Consider the following 19,396-nt stretch of genomic DNA (forward strand, 5'->3'; position numbering starts at 1 on the left):
TAAATTATAAGATTGAAATCGCCAACCCGTCTTGAGCAAGCGTGGTAACTAATGCTCTAACTTTCTCGATGTGAGAAGAGGTCTTTGCTCAGCAGTGGGCTCCAATAGACCGATGATGAATAAACAAGTTGTATTAACTCAGGCCTTGTTTTTCATACAAGACCTTATGTTTTATTCTTATGCTAGACCTCATGGTATATGTATAATACAGTAAAGCTGGGCATAAATTTACATTTTCTATAACAATATTAAAATTAATTTCATTACTGTTAGGTTGATTGAATGAAATAAGTGATACAAAAATATCCCATGAAAACTAAAAACTTATAAATAACTTATCCTTTTAATTCATATTTTTCGAAAACTCATAAATAATTTTAAATATCACAACTATGAAAATTGTTTACAAAACTTGAACACTATGTTCGCTATCAATTTATGTGTTGACTGTATTATAGTAATATTCTAAATAATAATTTCCGTATGTACATAAAACATTATCAATGTAATAATAAATGTTATATTGAATTAGTTTTATATAAATTTATATAAAAAGCTTTCAAATTAACATATCGCCAGCAACGTAAAAGCTTTCACAGGTGCGAGCGACAGAGTTAAAGCAATTTTCTTTTATAAGCCATCCATTTTTAAAACGTACGCACAGACTAAATTATTTGTATATATCACACTAATTACAATTTTATTTTCATTTCCCGGTGTCACAAAGGTGACCCGAATCAAATATTCATATCAATTAATCAAATTGAGCCTAAAAATAAAAGCAAACAACACCTACAATTAAAGAATAGTTATATTACTGTAAACAGGACTAGTTTCCGTCATACTTTTTAATCTAATATTTTGTATAAATTTCAGTTTTATTAGTTAAACGTACGAGTACCCAACACCATTATAACGAAATAGATGGCCTTAGTAACGTATTTAATTATTATGATAATATAATTTCAATCACAGTTATTTATTATCACGCTTTATATGAATGATCCACAGAAGTCCATAACTCCATCAAAACCTAAAATATCTGTATTTTCTGTTTTAATAATATTTTCTTCTATTGAAATGTAATTTTCATAAGGATGAAATAAATATGTGAACTAATATATATCTGTGTGATTATTTAAAATGCATGAATTATATTTTATTTATTTAAAATGGTAATTCTCCACAGGTGGTCGTTATGGGTAGCAGCACTACATCCGACAAAACCATCAACACCTCCACCGACTCCGCAGCCACCGCTCTCACGTCCATCACCGGCACCGATGAATCCATGGATGCTGAACCCGACCTCATCGATGCAGATCCCCCTCAGCCTCAACCCGAACCCCAAAACCCACCAAGCACAGCCCCGCCTCATTACCACAGAGCACAGGACAGCTGTGAATTCGATGCACCAGCTTATACAATTCCTCAATCAGCCACCGACACCATGGATTCCCCACGGCCGGGACCGGCAAGATTTGTTTTTGATGTCCAATTACCTGATCCCAAAAAGGAGAAACCTCGCAACAAAACCCAAGTGAGCCAAACAGGTCTAGGCGGGCCTGCCACATCGATCCAGATACCTTACGACCCCAAATGCGAACCTCCTAAAAGCCCAAAAGCTAGCCAGATCAAATATGAGACGCATTTCGATTTTGAGCCTGAAACAGTGATGAGGAGAGGCAGCGAGACGAGGATGAAAAATAAACAAAAGGAAAAGCAAGAATATTATAAAGATGAAGTAGCAAAGTTAAGAAGACAATTGGAAGGCACGGAGGTATTCACGAAGAGTCGGAGACGGTCGTCTACACATCAACATTCTGTACCCCCTCCATCATCAAGAAGACAATCTACAGGTAAACAATTGTAAATTTCGTGCTTTAAACATGGCAGAAATCATATAGCACCTGTTTTTTTTTTTATCTGTGTAGCCGCTCAAGTCCATGTTACTGCAAATCCACTGGACTCTGCTTCATCGATGCCTGCTGGAAGAACAACGATCGTCGTGCAGCAGCCCTCGCTGTCCCTGGACTATGGCGGCTGTTCAACTATACTGGTGAGAGATGGTGACGAGAGACGTAACAGCAGAATTTGCAACGATCACATCCAGCAACTCCTGGACGTGACCAGCCAGTTCACATCGGAAGAGCTGCACGAATTCGACAAAAGGTATATATTCCCTAGAATAATGTTCATTCATGCCAAAAAATATATTTTAATTTTAATTTAGTTTACATCAATATACTGATGTTTAAATTATATTATATTGTAAATAAAGATACTATCACCACATAATCAATTGAGGTATAATTGTAATGTTATTTGGTGTCCAAACAGCAGATCGTGAAAAGTGATTTCTGAATAAATTAAAATTTTTCTATTGTCGGTGTAATTAAAATTAATGTAGATAAAAAAATTTAATATTATCACAAATTACATTAAATATGTCTTCAATAAAAAACGTGAGCTAAAAATATTTTTCAATTAATTTGTAACAGATTTTTCAAAGTAAATCAAAATTACACTGGCCGCAAGTGTACAGGCAATAAATAATTTACAAAGTCTTCATTGCATGGTACGGCACTATTCATATTTTAACCAGAATGACCCGAGGCCCTCGCAAACAACGAAGTTTGGTGAAGGGATAATTTATTATATCGATATATTAAATTCGTCCTGTAAGAGTATGCTCCGACATTTACTAACGAATGTACGAAACAACTCTGTAGCCATAGCTAATTATTTATGGTATTATGTTGTGAAGTGCTTTAAACAGATATCCATTCACCCCCTTCATCATTTCAGACTTTGAAATGTTCCTCAATAAAAATAATGAAATAAAGCAAGGTATTTTTATAATCAAGTGAGGACAACGCCAGCCAATAGTTTCAGGAGAATTATGTTAGTTAAAATGTCTTATTGTATAGAGAAATATCTTAAGTTTATAAGATTCACCTAAACATAGATTTAAAGACGTTATAATAATATATTTTTTTTACGGTATGTGTGTAATCTTTGGCGAATTAATGGGAGCACTTTAAAAGACATTTTTGTACAATGTTTCTCCAGTGTATTAACTGAAACAGCAGAACTCACTACATCTACCAGTATAAACTTGTAGGGTGTCTAACCTTCCCGAAGCATGGATTAAATTGTCGTAAGGAGTAAGATAATGAATTAAGAACCGCGTCACAGGTTTAATAGCTGAGTAATAGTTTTAGTAAGTTTACAGTGAGGTCTTAACCAGATCTTAAGTTAATTCCACGACGAGAACACCCTTATATTCTTAAGATATTAAAACAAAATAACTTATTATGAATTTCCTTTATCTTATTCTAGTTTCATTATGTTATAAACTAATTTAAAACTAAATAAAAGTTAAGATATCTTCTGAATAATGTATGACACACTAATACGTGGTCTTCATAGAAAAATCTAAGCTCATACGACAATTAGTTTCATGTACAAAAAAAGGGAATGCAATTTAAATGTTAATACATACAAAAGAGGACTTATATATTTTATTTATAAAACTTTTAAATATAAAAATTTACGTTGAAAATTCGAAATAAATGACACTTAAATATAAACGTAGATATGTATATATGTTCTGCAGATAAACGAAATCCCATGCGTAGCAGTGAGCAAAAGCTATATTGTGTGTCTGAAAATTCCTCACTTTATTTATATTTACAGTGAGTTACTCAATTTTATTGACAAACATTTCAAATCACTGAAAGCTCCTATTTCGCTTAAAACATTTATCAAACGAGCTTTGAAATTACGCGAACCTTAGCAACCTTGGTTTCTTTTAAATAATATTTTTTATCTTTTATAAAATTTACACAATTCGTACTTTATAAAATGAGATTCTAAGAGAGTAATCTTTTATGTATGTTTGTTTGTTACTAAGCAATTTCAAATTAAAGCACACTGTCGTATTTTCGAACATGATAAACTCAAAGAGCAAGCCCACGCGGAATATGACTACACAACATTGTCTTAAATTGAGTTCGTAGTTAAAACAGAATAGTAACATTAAAAAAATGTATACATAACTCTCTTTGGAAAAAAATTAATTGATGAGCAATGATTTATATAATCTATTGTAATATTCTAGAGTCGAGATAGTCCAAGACCCCGCGGCAATCAGACGTTACTTAATATCTGACGGACAAAACATATGTAACAGGTCAATATTAGTGTCTACAGCAGCGGAATAATACTAAAAGTATAAGAATTTTAAGATTTTTTGCTGGATGGGTTGGATAGAATTTTTAAATTTACAAAATGTCACTAGCGCCTTTAAGGATTTCACGTCTAAAAAGCAACGCCATCTAGTTTATTTACAAGAACTAAAGATTTAAAATTTAACTGATCTTTACATTTTGCAAAAAAACGCTGACTTTAAAATGTATTTAATCCAGATAACATCTCGACAAATATAATATATATTAATACAAATACTTTCCTATATTTTTATTATAAAATTTCCAAACTAGCGAAATCTTAATTTAGGGATAACAAGAATTAGTTATGGAATTTAAAAAAAATTGTGGATATCATATAATAGTTTACTTCAAAGTATAGCTAGCTCTGTCCTTTCACGTGTTTCAATCCAGACGCAGGACATATATATTTGGAGCTGTTATTTATTTACTATCTATACATATGGACACTCCTAATTATTCTTATTTCTTATAAATTTCAAATAAAATGAGAATAAACACTCCCACAATATTAATTTTAATAGAAATCTAAAAATATTAAAAAATTCAGAATTCTATTCATATATTTATATTTAATTAAAATCTTTGTGAGAGAATAAACTACAATTTTAATTTTTTACTTTATTAGAAAAAGAATCAGAGAGAGTTTCTGTTAATTTTTTAACAATTGAGATTTTCAAGAAAACGGGAATTAATTATTAAATTTTATTTTCTCGAAACCGAAACAATATTTCAGCTTACCGTTCAACGATGTTTTTATTTCGCGAGCATAATTTCGAAATATTAATTACCAGGCAGAGGGGCTAACAGGAAAACGTTACACTTTTGTTATTTCCAACTCAAACGTTCAGCTTTTAACAGTTTGAACGTGAACGGAAATTTTAATAAAAAAAACAACATCCGGTCGTCACGAACGTTTTAAAAATATACACACTGTATATTGTGCGTCACGCTGAATGTTAGAAGTAGGCAGATGTAGTATTTTTCTATAGGCTGGATAAATAGGTCCTAGGTTATGGTACATTAGATATTTAAAAAAAAAAGAAAAGCAGGTTATGTTTTATATATTTTTATAGCCTTTTTTTTAACACTTTACTATGAAATGTTCTATCCATATTAATACAACCAACTCGCTTGTTTATACATTTACACACACACACAAACACACGCACACACACGCTATGTATGTTTATTATACATATATAGGAAGAAATTTGTACAGTGATTTCTAGACGAAAAGTAAAACAAGATAAAAAAACATTTTTATTTTAATATTTTAAAGAATATTTGGATAAATTTGGGTATGTCAGGATTCTTATCAAAGCTTTAAATTAAACCCGTATTATGTTAGTTAACTCTTAATAACAAAAAATATAAAAAAATTTAAGAAATGTATTACATGATATAAAATAATTTTTTCCTATCTTTCATAATAAATTACCACGAAATTCACTAGTTATGAGTATAAAAATTAAGGTTAGACAATATAAAAATCTTCGTCAATCTTTGTTAGAAATATTATGAAAACCAAAAAAAATAAACTACCCCCACAATACTAGGGTTTCATTTCTTCCAGGCTTCATATAGAAGGACTTATCCGCAAAGACAATTTAGGTTTTAATCATTAACATTACACAATAATAAATAAATGAAACTAGTATTATTCGGATTTACTACGCGGATTTTTTATTATTTAAAAACTACATAATCCCGACGTTTCGGTTACTTTGCAGCAACCGTGATCACGGACAGACGAGGTGTGAATGTCTGTCAGTTGGTCCTTGTTATTTATCATCTACCGCCATCGATTTCTTAATTTTCTGGCGTACCGCTCTGGATGCCGGCAGAATGCGCTCACGGTGTGACGGACACCTCGTCTGCCCGTGATCACGGTTGCTGCAAAGTAACCGAAACGTCGGGATTATGTAGTTTTTAAATAATAAAAAATCCGCGTAGTAAATCCGAATAATACTAGTTTTATTTAAATGAATACTCGCGAAAATCTTAGATCTCATTATTACACAATAATACTTCCATATTACGTATTCTCATAAATTGTTGTCTATTTTATACACCTCGAATATTTATTTAATAACATCATTATATATTTACTACAATGAAACAAAGCCCTCATTAAACTGAATGCAATTTTGTAATGCCATGCTAACATCTACTTATAATAATGTTCATTTTAATTGTCCGCTGTTGCACGACAATAATGTACGGGCGGATGTTTTATTGCGACTTCAAATCTTCTTTCTTTATATGTAAAAGAAATTCGTGTTAGTTACACCATTTATAACTCAAGAACAGCTGCAGGGGTTTGGCTGAAAATTGTCGGAGAGATAGTTTAGAACAAGGGAGAGGACATAGGATACTTTTCCTCCGATTAAAAAGAAAAAAAATAAGTTGAACATATCCAAAATCTTCTTATCTACTTACTGTCTTTAAGGAGGAATAGAGTTCGCCGGTACAGCTATACAATTCTAATTCTAAAACTAACACAGACGAAGTCGCGGGTATAAACTAGTATATTATAAAATTAGACCTTTCAACAACTTCATAGACATAATCCATCAAATGCTGAGAGCTTATATAATCTAAAAATTTAAAGATAAAGAGAAAGATACTGTAACTTTATCCTTAAATACTAACATCTTTCTTATATTAGAATCATCTATAGTATAGCAATACAAATAATCTCAAAGAATTAAAGTCAAGTGTAAAGCAAATAGAAAATATAAATAATATTCATACATTAAACAAAAAAATCGCTTAAGACAAAAGTAAGTAAAAATACGTTTAACAACAAACACTATCAAATTTTATAACCTTACTCAAACAGGATGAGTTTCACTTGTGTGTATGAAATATTATATAACATATGAACGAAAAAATTGCAATACAACATTACATCGATTTAAAGACAACGTTTTGAAACAATTACCCCGGCTTTTGTCACATCTGTAACGACGTAGAAAATTTACATATATAATATTTTTATAATTTTAAAATAATTAACTTATCCGTCCGCTTGTATTTATTTTTTTTGTTCTAATACTTCATTTTTTTTAATTTTTCTGAAATTGTAACATAAATATCTTTATAATGAGATCTAAGATTTTCGCGAGTATTCATTTAAATAATCCCGACGTTTCGGTCACTTTGCAGCAACCGTGATCACGGGCAGACGAGGTGTCACACCTCGTCTGCCCGTGATCAGTGATTATGTAGTTTTTAAATAATAAAATCCGCGTAGTAAATCCGAATAATACTAGTTTTATATAAATATCTTTATCATGCTAATAAAAAGTCAAATATGTTTCAGAAACATTACAAAAGCTGTGTCCCCGAGCGGCCTTGTTACTATATTACGTGTTAATCACTTTTAAGCTCGTTAAACGTGCTGGAACTATCAATTATACGCAAAATGTCAAACACCTGTAATAAAATTTAAGTAATCAAATGATTTTAGAAGAATTTTACATTAAAGAGACAGAATTATCTTCGAAATAATTACAATTTTATAAAAAATATCAAAATTAAACAAATAATAATGTACACACATTATACGCTGATAAATTAAAGCGTTTTTTAATCTTGTACTGCTCCAAAGTATTTGTCATTTTTATCATTCAGATGAGAGTTTGTATAAATGGAATATATATCAGCAGAAAAAAATCTTCGTTTATTTATTGTTTATTGAAAGTTTCGTAACTCATGAAATCTTAAGCGTTAATCTTATTACTATTCTCGTTTCAATTCTATTGAAATATATCGTTAACTGTAATTTCATTAATTTCTAGATTGGGACATTTGGTAATCGTTTAAATTTTTGATTTAAGCATATTATAAACTTATAGTTGCAAATAACAATTAATTCCAATCATATTTACATTTTTTTCTAGAACCATAGATGTAACAACTCAATTTACATGTTGGAGAGTTGATCGACAAAGGTGCCCTTTGTTATTTGTTTATAAAAATCTCTTAAGTTTCTTAGAGAGAAGTTTATCTTGTATAAACTAAATAATAGTCACAGACTAAATTTATTATCATGTTTACGAAGCAAAATAACATTCTAAGTAAGAAAACAGGAATTTAATGTGAAAACAAATCGTATTTTTGATATTTATTTTTTCAATCACGATATAGAAATTATCTCATTATACTCCGAACAATATAACAATTTAATTTAAAATTTACATAAGAATAAATTTTTTGTTATGAAAGAGGAGGCAAACGAGCAGACGGTCTACTTGATGAGCAGTAGTCACCGTCGCCCATAGACATGCACAAAATCTAATGTTGTAGATGCGTTGCCAACCTTGGTTATTGAAGAAGAGGGAGCGGTGGGAATAAGGAAATGGCAGGAAAGGGTAGGAACAGGGAAAGGTCAACCGACTCTCTCACTCATCGGATGAAACGCAGTAATTAAAGGCTACTTCACGCCGATCTTCTGTGAGAGGGTGGTATTTCCCCGGTCGAGCTAGCCCACGTTCGAGCTGTAGTAATTTAACCACTGATAGGCTCTACCACCATAAATAAGTCTTGGTAGTCTCCGTGCTCACTCGGATACATACAAGTTAAGTCGCTTTGAAAATATATAAAGATGTGTGAACGAGAAAGCTTTTATATTCCGTTCGACCCAAACCCCATCCGTTACTCAGAATCCATCGTTTTAATTACGCAAAACTAAAAAAACAACCAACGAATTGATATGCTGCATAAATTATGCTAATGGCAATATCGTGACTACAAACAATGTGGTTATGGGACAAAAACAAAAGACTTCATGCGATGGTATCGCCGGTCCTTATGCTAATGGAGTAGGCAGTTTGTAAGTAATATTAAATCACGGGCAGTTTCTTCTTGACTGAACTAAAGAGTGAATGAATTCAACTGAGAAAAAGTTTGAATAGAAATTATACATTTTTCTTTATCTTTGATCCTACATTTCTAGCAGAGGTCATTTTAATATATTATATCCTAATATAAGTAACAACAATTTAAGTTTGTATAATTAATACCAATAGCATTATTTCTGGTCTGTTTGGTGAATACGCAAAAACTATTAAAACCATTTGTATGGAGTTTTACATGTATGTAGATATATAGCACGGAACACAAATATAATACTATCTGGCCGAATAAAGTATAATTGAAATCTAGCGAATTTAAAATGAAAACAAAAGATTTGTATCAAAGAAAATGTGTTTTAAAAGCCTATGAAGAAGGAGGAAATAAGTCTATGAGAACGACTGAACGAAGAAAGTATTTCCGTTAAATTTGATGAAATTTTCATTTTTCTCCAAAGTTTTTCCAAGAATATTTGATTTCCGCAGCGACAATGGCGTTACACCTTTTCCCTTTCCTCAATAACTTTTCGCTTAAATTATTTTTAGTAAAGTCAAAGAAAACATAGCACCGACATTCCTTCCTGATTATTAAAAACAATTAATGCAAAAAACCTTTTAACGTTGTCTAGCAAAAGGAGACGCTAATACATTAATTACTACCACTAACAAATACATTGACAAAGTGTCAATAATTTACAAATTGTAATATATTAGTATCATACTGAATAAGAGAAAATTTTATGCAATTGTAGTATTTAGTTACAATTCTTACAATACCAGATTATAAATCTTTTTATCTAAGTTTGAGTAAAAAAAATTAACTATTTACAGTAAGTGCATATTTATATTTGATTATTCTAGAATGTCTCACGATCCTGAAGCTGTTTTTATTTCAAATGCGATTTAATAACCAAATTTCAGACGATAACAATGTATAGGAATCGATCTAGTTTTTTACCTTCTTTTAGTGTTGTATGTAATATATTACGCCGCCTTAAAATAGCTTCTTTTTTAAATAAAAAAAATTAAAAGTTGTATCCTTGAACAACAGAATTAGTTGAAAAGACCAACAAATTGTGCTAGTGCACTTAATATACGTTACAGAAATTGTATTGAAACAAAAATATAAAAGAATATTAAATTATATTTACGGTACTCCATTTCAAGAGACCAAACAAATATTAAACTGTTAATGAAATGGAATGTTCATAAACAGAATTCGAACCTTCAGTTCTACATGTATGTATGTCACCTCAATCATAAGCAAAAGGTGAGAGCAATATTACTTTCACTACTCTGGAAAGATGTTTATAACTAGTGACCACAAAAAAAAATACATCCTTATAAAATCTCCCGACAGCTTTATTATGAACTTTACGACTTAATTATCAGATGTATGAATCAAAAACACATGTCTTCTAGCTTTGTAGTCGATTATTAAAAATAGAAATAAACAGAAATAATTTTTATATTTTCCCAAATCTTTACCCACTGTGTTTTTTTCAAACGTGTTACAATTTCATATGAAAACAGAAAAGAAAATTGTGTGAAATAGAAATATCCGAGCTGTTATTTATTAAATTGAACAAGTAATTTCTCTTAGCGATATCCAATGTCCAGGAATATTAACAGATGGCGCTGGTGGCTTACAACGACACTAATAATCTTAACTTCATGTTTTGTATATTTATTTCCGAATAAATTAATTCCAAATAATTTTTTTCCAAATAAATTAAATTCTCGTAATTACTAAGGAATGTTGTAAGTTCCTTTTTTTATACCATGTCCGTGGTAAAAAAATGTTCAGACCGCCTGATTTTTCTGATCTAACCACGTGTGGGCGATGTGAAGATAAAAAGGCCATTGACATCGCGTCAAACATTTCCTTGGGAGGAAGGAAGGACTTAGAACACACACAGGGAGACGAGGTCTCACGTAAGACTTAAAAGATCAATATCGCCTGTACGCACGAGTTTTTCGACAATTCTCAGATCTTGTTTCTGAATGGAGACAAAACCATCAAGTAGGCACCAGCCTATAGTGTAGAGGAGTATTTATATAGGGTCCGAGCAGCGCTTTAAATTGCAATTATGTTTGCCCTAGGGCGAATTACTGCTTCGATCAGTTCATCACACCAAGTTTCTTTGAAGCCAACTTGACCTTGTCAGCTAAGTAACTCCTGAATTAAAAGTCTCTGAAAATTGCGATACCAAAGATCCCAATACATTGAGATGTGATTAACGGAGGGGCTTGAGTCACAGTGAATGAAGTTATTATAGCAGTAAAGGACATGCTTTTGTTAAATTGATGCCAACAACCAAGTTATCTCGACGTCAGTCGGAAACCCTTAAAAGAATACTCTCGTTTTCAGACTCAAGTTGGGCCCAGCATTCTTCCTCATTGTGAAGAAATATAGAAGGCATCCCGGGTAGTATCATTGGTATAGCAATAATTTTCTCAATAGACAACACATCACTTATATAGGAAAAACAGTATCGAGGATACTTCCAAGCTATTTGAGATGACAGTATTTAGGTCCTTGCTATGAAAGCAAATCCGATCAACATCATCCTTTATGCGTCTGCTAGGCAAAAAGCTGAAATCCATTCGCATAAATTGACGATTTCAAGACTGACTGCTAAAGCCTCACCTTAACTTTTAATCTCGGATCACTGCGATGAGTGAGATGCACAAGAACATCACCACACAAGTGACAAAGGCTATATTAACGATAACTGTACAGATGATGCTCTTCTAGGTAATTCTGAAGCTTTTCGTTGTTTACACGTTCCATCGCCTTATAGAGAAGTAAAAGTATGGTAATAGACATGTTATTGGATGGATATGATCTATCAGCTTCTTTAGGAATGAAGGACACATTGGCAATCTTTCACGAAGACGACACTTGTTCAAGCTTGTCTGATGAGAAACATAGCTTCTTCCAGGAGTATGACGCATAGAATTCATACAATTCACTCCAGTCTTCGGACTTATATTATCACAGAGGCGCATGTCAGAGCTGTCTGCTAAACTAAGCGCGTAGCACTTGAGTAAGGACGATACAATTGGGGGATGAACCTCGCAACTGTTATATAATTTGACGTTTTACTCTGAAAAGAATAAGATTAAAAAATTACATAATTAACAGAGAGGAAACCTCTTAGCATTCAATGGATTCACCGTGCGGGTGCCGGGTTAATCGCGTTGCAGGGAGAGGAGCTTCTACAGTGCCTGAGACTTGCGACCCAGGTGTAGGTTTAAGGGATCCCTAAATAAGGCGCGTTAGACGCTCACCTCCACTGTCCAAGCTCCTCTCCCTACCTAACCAAATTTGAAAAGAACCTACTAGGGCTGCCTTCGAAGTACGTTCCAAGAATGAATTGATGTAAGTTCAGAACAGGCCCAAATCTTTTAGTAGGTTATAGAGATATTTAGCCGTTATACCTCCACTTCTACCGCGTATAAATCCACGACGAACCTATTTCGATTGAGCTCGTTATACTAATTGACCTTGATGGCATTGTCTTTGGGGATGGTGGTTTCCCAAGGAACGGTAAGATCTATCATCACAACGCGCTTTGAAATTCGCGAATACATAAATATGTTTCGTCTGGAGGCCGACGCATAAATATTCTCGGGGATTTTGTATTGTTTTTCATACGTATCCATCATTATAGTCCAATCCGAAGCCGCGTTAAGGATGGAGTAAGGCTTGACATTTGATTTTATAGCCCTAATGCCCTCTCTCACAAAACCTATTGATCACTCGTTTGTGGTTATGTCCCTTTGCGCTCTGGCTACTGAAAGACTAATTGCTTCACGTATGATTTCCAGAACCCTATCGTGACGATGCGAGTATTGACCGCTATCGAGGAGTACCTTACATCCCACTTACAAGTGCCTAGCAATACCAACTGCCTTCCCACAGATATAGCAAGTCGTTTCGGTACCTCTACCCCATCTTACTAAATTACTCTGATCTGGGAGAGTCATTTGGAACGCATTAAGATTTAAGCAATGCTGGCCACCAATCATGGATTAAGGTGCGCCATTTTAGTGCTAATAGGATACAAAAATCTCCCATGTCTAACCACTCGTTCTGCATTTCTAAACTCATTTGGATCTTATATTTATCATTTTGAATGTTAAAAAAAACGCATTTTATTGAAACGTAACAATAGTAAAATTGTGGTATTTATCTTCAGCACAATATTACAATTTTTATCAAATTTCATCTGGTCCTTTGTGTGTCTGTTTGTAATCAAATTTGGGGAAGTAAATTTGACCTATTTTTCGGATTCAAACGGAGTTGAAATTGCGCTCGGATGTATGTATATAACCGTTCATATAACTCTTGTTAGAGACACCTTAGATTTATAATTTGTTTCATAGCATCTTCTCAGTCCGAGCTTTTATTTTTCTAAATGCTGGCGCATTAAAGCTCAATGTATTTTTGAGAGATCTATTCAATATTATTTTATTACTGAATCCGTGCAAAAACAGGTACACTTTATTCAGCCAATGTCAAGATGTATTACTTTAAATTATATGATATAAGCCTCTCAAACGTTAAAAAATTTGCCGAAAAGATCTTTATTAAACCTTATTATAGAATGGATCGCCTTTTTATAATAATATTAACTTCGCTGAGAACATTTCAACCATTTCAAATTTAGCTTTCGTTTATAAAGACGAAGGAAAATTTGAAATTATAATTTAACATGAAATAAAAAATCTCTTTTGGTCTGCTGAGACGAAGCCAAATACGTATAGAAGGGCTGGTCTTGCCCTGCACTTAACCTGTTTATTCATTGCGAAAGAAAATTATGAAATTTAATTTTTTTAAGTTCACAAAAAGGTGAAAGAGCTGTTAAAAAGGAAAGGAAAGTAAAGTCTTTTGACTGAAAACTTTCAGATTAATAAAGTACCTGAAATCGAAAGGCAGTTTTATTCGCTTATTGCTTATTGTAAATTATTAACTATACGCCGTGATTGTTAATTAATACAAAAAAAATGTTACTTTGGTCTTGCTATCACGCAAAAATATTTACCTCCACATACTCTTTATATATTTTTATTATTCTTTACCAAATATATAAAAGAGACCCTATAAAGACTTCGTGGTTCTGTTAGTAACCAAACTATATCCCACGTATCTTGACACTTAAGTAGTTGACAAAAAATACTAAACAATAAAAAATATATTGAAGGGTCTCATACGTTTTATATACGAAATGATTTTTTATAGATAATTGTACGGCACCCTTGGGCAAGTTACTCTTACTTCATTCATATTTTTCATTTCACTTCAAAAACCAAAGATCATACGGATATCATTAATCAAAGCGTTTATATAAAATACATTGTCTCGTGTAGATTAATCATTCCAGAGCTCTTATTCACAAACAAAACGACCATCAAGGGTGTCGGTATACGAAGCGCTTTTTATCTTATAACCATAAAACGAAATAAAATTTAATTGTTGATATAAGTTGTATGAAATTATTTCCTCACGGCGAACTTAGTTGAATTTTAAACTCGTGTGTAATTTATCCAGAGAATAATTTAATGATAGAAACTTACAAGGTCCAATCGTTGTTTTTAGACTTGTTAGACTAATAATAATGTTTTATTAACATAGACTATAAACAAATAATTTAAAATAAGACTAAAATTTTTTACTTTATCCCGATTACTAAAGTAAAGATCACTTAATTAGTAACCAATTAAAGTCACTACGCTCGAGTTGAGCGCGTATTTCTAAAACGAATCTAAAAACTAAAGGGAATCTTTCCTGTTCAGATTCAGTTTTACCACAAAAATTCTCACTCCCCATATAACATTTGTTTATACGAAAATACCTATTTCTACGCCTATGTCACTATTAATTCTCTTCAATTCATGAAAAAAAAGTGTTATATATCAAGTTAAATAAGTTTTATGACGACGACGAAAACTTCTCAGCATTCCATGGTTTCACCTCGTTGGTGCCGGGTCCATCGCGTTGGAGGTAGAGGTAACAGTGCCTGCAACTTGTCCCTCCCACTTCAGCCGCGTACAAATCTACGACGAACCTATTCTTAGTGAGTTCGTTAGTGAGCTCGTAATACTAATTGACCTTGATGGCATTGTGTTTGGGGATGGTGGTTTCCCAAGGCATCGTAAGCTCTATTAACACAACACGCTTTACAACTTGCTAATACAGAACTATGTCTGGTCTAGAGGCCGACACACAAATATTGTCTCGAATTTGTATGGTTTCTCATTATACGTATCCATCATTATAGTCCAATCTGGAGTCGCTTTAAGGGTAGAGTAAGGCTTGACGTTTGATTTTATAGCCCTAGTGCCTTCCCTCACAAAACCCATTGATCGCTCGTTTGTGGTTATTTCCCTTTGCGCTTTGGCTACCGAAGGACTAATCGCTTCACGTATGATTTCAAGAACCCTATCGTGACGACGTGAGTATTGACCGCTATCCTGGAGTACCTTACAACTCACCAGCAAATGCTTATCAACTGCCTTCCCGCAGATATAGCAAGTTTTTTTTCAATTTCTTTACTTCATCTCACTAAATTACTCTGATCTGGGAGAGTCATTAAGAATGCATTGAGATAAAAAAAATTGCGTGTTGGCGACCAATCATGAATTATGGTACGCCATTTTAGTGCTAATGGGATGCAAACATCTCCCATGTCTAAGCCACTCGTTCACTCGTTTTCTAAAGTCATTGCAAGTATCTTATATTTAGCATTCTTGTCTTGCCGAAAAAAATACCTAAATATATACGTATCTTTAGTCTTCTTACTTACTTAAATTAAAATTTTCCGTAACCATAGAGACGCATTGACCGCCCAACGATAATCCCGGATCGTATGAGGTATATCTTGTTTTCCACCTACCGGGACACAGACAGTGACATTTATTTGGTTTTGTCCTCAATCCATCCGTCCATTCACAAAATTTATCAGCTTCATCCAATGGGACTTGACAGTGTTTGGGGCTATGTGTCAGTATCGCGTGATCGTCGGCCAAAGCTAAAATAGATTCTATGTATTTATTATTGAACTTGATCATTACTTGAAAATTACATCGAGTATTATATTAAAAAATACGTGTATAAAAAAGCAAGACAATTAAAATATAATTAAATAACAGAATATTAACTTAAATAATAACTCAATGTACACAATAGCTTATAAAATGAGTTCAAATAACGGATACTGTTTGAATAGGGAGTTTTGACGTTTTACTGTGAACAGGTCGGAAAACATGGACTATCCTTACAAAGCCGTAAGCATTACGATATTTTTATAAGGAAACAAAAGGTATAAATAAAAAGAAAAGTATTTTCCGAACAAAACGATATTAAATCGTTTTGATTGATAACCCGATGTATTTATAAATTACACAAAATTTTATGATAATTGCTTAATTTGTTTTTATTGTAAAATTTACTATTTATTTCATTTTCATAATATTAATTACCGTCATTTATATAAATCCAACGACAATGTCCAAAATAATGTGGATGTATCATTAACAAACGTCGTGTCCTCCGGAGGCTTTATCGCAAATTACGTGTTGAAGCATTTTACGCTCGTTAACTGTATTATAAACTGTTCAATATTATTTTATAATGTTTTGTATGATGCCATTAATTAAGAATTATATTAACATTAGATGAAAGAATAGCACAACGGAATAAAAAAGATGCTTTGTTAAATATATGGTATATTTTATTAAAGTCCAGTTTGTTTTACTCTCTATGAAGGATGGTCAATGATTAGTTCTCGTATATGTTTTATTCATAAACCTTCCAGTGACCATTAATAAACAAAATTATGATTATATCCAAAGTATCCTCTCAATCCTTTAGATACGGCAGCCCTCATCATTCCCGGTCACAGTCAGTTAAAGCCCAGCGTTCTAGAACCGGTGAGAGACAACTGCTTGGTCTCCCGCAGCAGAGAGCGAGGGTAGCATCTATGCCCAATACTGGTGTCGAAGAAGAATATTATAGATTACGACACTTCAGCATCACTGGTGAGACTTTCAGTTTAGATGAACTTCATACAAACGTGTTCACTGGCTACCACATATCGATGAAGCCTTTAAAAAGCTCAGAAAATATGAAATAATAAACACATTTAGTGATAACTTATTTAAATTACAAAAATTTTTATTTCTATGATGTTGGCACAAGTTTCTAAAATTGCCTATAACGCAAGCTAAAAAGAAATATTGCTTGAAATGTGTACTTTTATGTTATAATCACAGGTAAAGGAGTGGTGAACAGAGGCGATTCCCTTCGCTCACGACGCTCTAGATCCAACACCTCAGTGGCATCCAGTGCATCCAGCACTGAGGCTGTTACAAGAGCGTCCGCACCCTGTTCCTTAGCATCTTCAAGGTTAGAGCGCTATTGAAATTTTACAAAGGGTAAGATCCCCTCATTGATAAATATGGCCATCGCTACTTCATTAAAATTATCGCAACTATAAAATAGATTTTTCTCTATGAAGAGGTTGTTTAAAATGACAATTTACGCCACTCAATAGCAAGCCTTAAAATTTTTGTTTGTTATGTCAAACAGAGATTCTTCGGCGGGTCTAAGCAGTTACCGCGTGGTGGTGTTGGGTGGGCCTGGTGTTGGCAAATCAAGTTTGGTGGGGCAGTTTATGACGTCAGACTACTTACATGCGTACGACACAAGCATTGGTATGAAATTCGACCCTACAGTAATATCTATATATTTTTTTGTGGCGTTTAAATAAATTAAAATAATTTTATTACCTACATTTAGCAAATTAGACTATTGCCATTAACTTGTAAAAACTTGTAAATCATGTTAAAAAAATATTTTTGTTGGGGAACTAGCAGATACACAAAACTTCAAATATATTGACGTAAACAAAAGTTTTGTCGATCCCAGAACAAAAAAAAATAAAATTTCCTTGACATAACAACCCGTAACGTAATACCCAAAACAAATTATTGCCCAGATATTCAGTGTCGCGGAAAATTATACACATCAAAGATCAAAGATTATTTGAATGGTCGTGAACCCAAACGAGTCTCACTTGTCTCGACGTGAGAATGAAGGAGGGTCAACTTGGATAGCAATTAAAGTGAACCATTTGAAGTACTCGGCGGATCCAGGCGACCATTACATCCGCTTTGTTTGACACTGATTCTTAAATCTCTTTAATGTTGAAGCTGCTTGTGCATTTTATTACACCATTCTTTTGTTATTTAGTAGAATTAAGGTTTTTATTCGGATGGGATAAGTTTTGAAGTTTCAAATTCAAATTTCACTCTAATAGGTTCACTTAAAATGTAAACAAAACAAGTTTAAACAAAAAAGCTTCGTTCCTTTTTCGCAAATGATTTTCTTATAACCATTTTAATGGATTTGCCTATTTCTATGTTCATTTTCAGATGACGAATCCGGTGAAAAATCCGTTTGCGTCTTGCTCGCGGGTGAGGAATCTGAAATAACTTTCCTGGATTCGCCACCAGATCACGTCCTCGTAAGTCAGATTAATCACTCAATTATTACTTTAAACTAGAAACTCACCAGCAACAGCTAAAACGGTGACGATGAGGGAAGAGCAATAAACTGTAGCAACAACAGTAAACTGTAGCTACAATAACAAACTGTAGCTATGGCAACAATTTTATTTCACGCAAACACACATGAGTTGTGATTATTCATGCACAATAATTAATTTATTTATGTGTGAGCTGTACCTAATGTGTAAAACTGAAAAGCTGAAACTTATGCAGCAACATGTTCTGGTTGAAATTAAAGAATATTAGTATATATATAATAAACAAAATAAGATATTAAAAAAAACTGTAATAGTTATTTACACACTAATTCTTATCACCAACAATTCATTAAGATTGCTGAGTTTTTGGGCGATTATAAAAAATAACATTAAAAAACTCACTTAACATTATTAAAAACAATTCAGTACATTTATTACCATATATGTACTACTTCAAATAGACAGAAAATAGCTTTTTAATTTCATTGAATATATCAATGTTTCAATGCAGGTAGATGAAGCGAGTGTGCAATTATTATTGATAAACTTTTCCGTTTGAAAAAAAACGTATTTTTGTGGTCGCATTTGATTCGTATGGGGGAATTATGTTGAATAACTTTCTCCATGATATATTCATTATTAGCGGTGAAATAGACAGACCACTATGTTTATAAAGTCTTTATTTTATGATGTAGATGTTTGTCATGTCACCGCATACCATCAATTTGAATATCCATTTCTCACAACTAGG

The 19,396-nt window shown here is 32.8% G+C and overlaps 1 protein-coding gene across 1 annotated transcript in view; it reads left to right on the forward strand.

Annotated features, from left to right (window-relative positions):
- LOC116775072 (uncharacterized) overlaps positions 1-19,396 on the forward strand; it is a 128,498-nt gene that overhangs the window by 100,478 nt on the left and 8,624 nt on the right. Inside the window, exons 5-10 of the mRNA XM_032667878.2 lie at positions 1,190-1,859; positions 1,935-2,172; positions 16,971-17,137; positions 17,372-17,504; positions 17,688-17,812; positions 18,533-18,624. Coding sequence (XP_032523769.1) covers positions 1,190-1,859; positions 1,935-2,172; positions 16,971-17,137; positions 17,372-17,504; positions 17,688-17,812; positions 18,533-18,624 — 1,425 coding nt within the window. The remainder of the gene's footprint in view (positions 1-1,189; positions 1,860-1,934; positions 2,173-16,970; positions 17,138-17,371; positions 17,505-17,687; positions 17,813-18,532; positions 18,625-19,396) is intronic.

The sequence above is a fragment of the Danaus plexippus genome, chromosome 25, assembly GCF_018135715.1.
Source record: "Danaus plexippus chromosome 25, MEX_DaPlex, whole genome shotgun sequence".
Lineage (NCBI taxonomy): Eukaryota > Metazoa > Arthropoda > Insecta > Lepidoptera > Nymphalidae > Danaus > Danaus plexippus.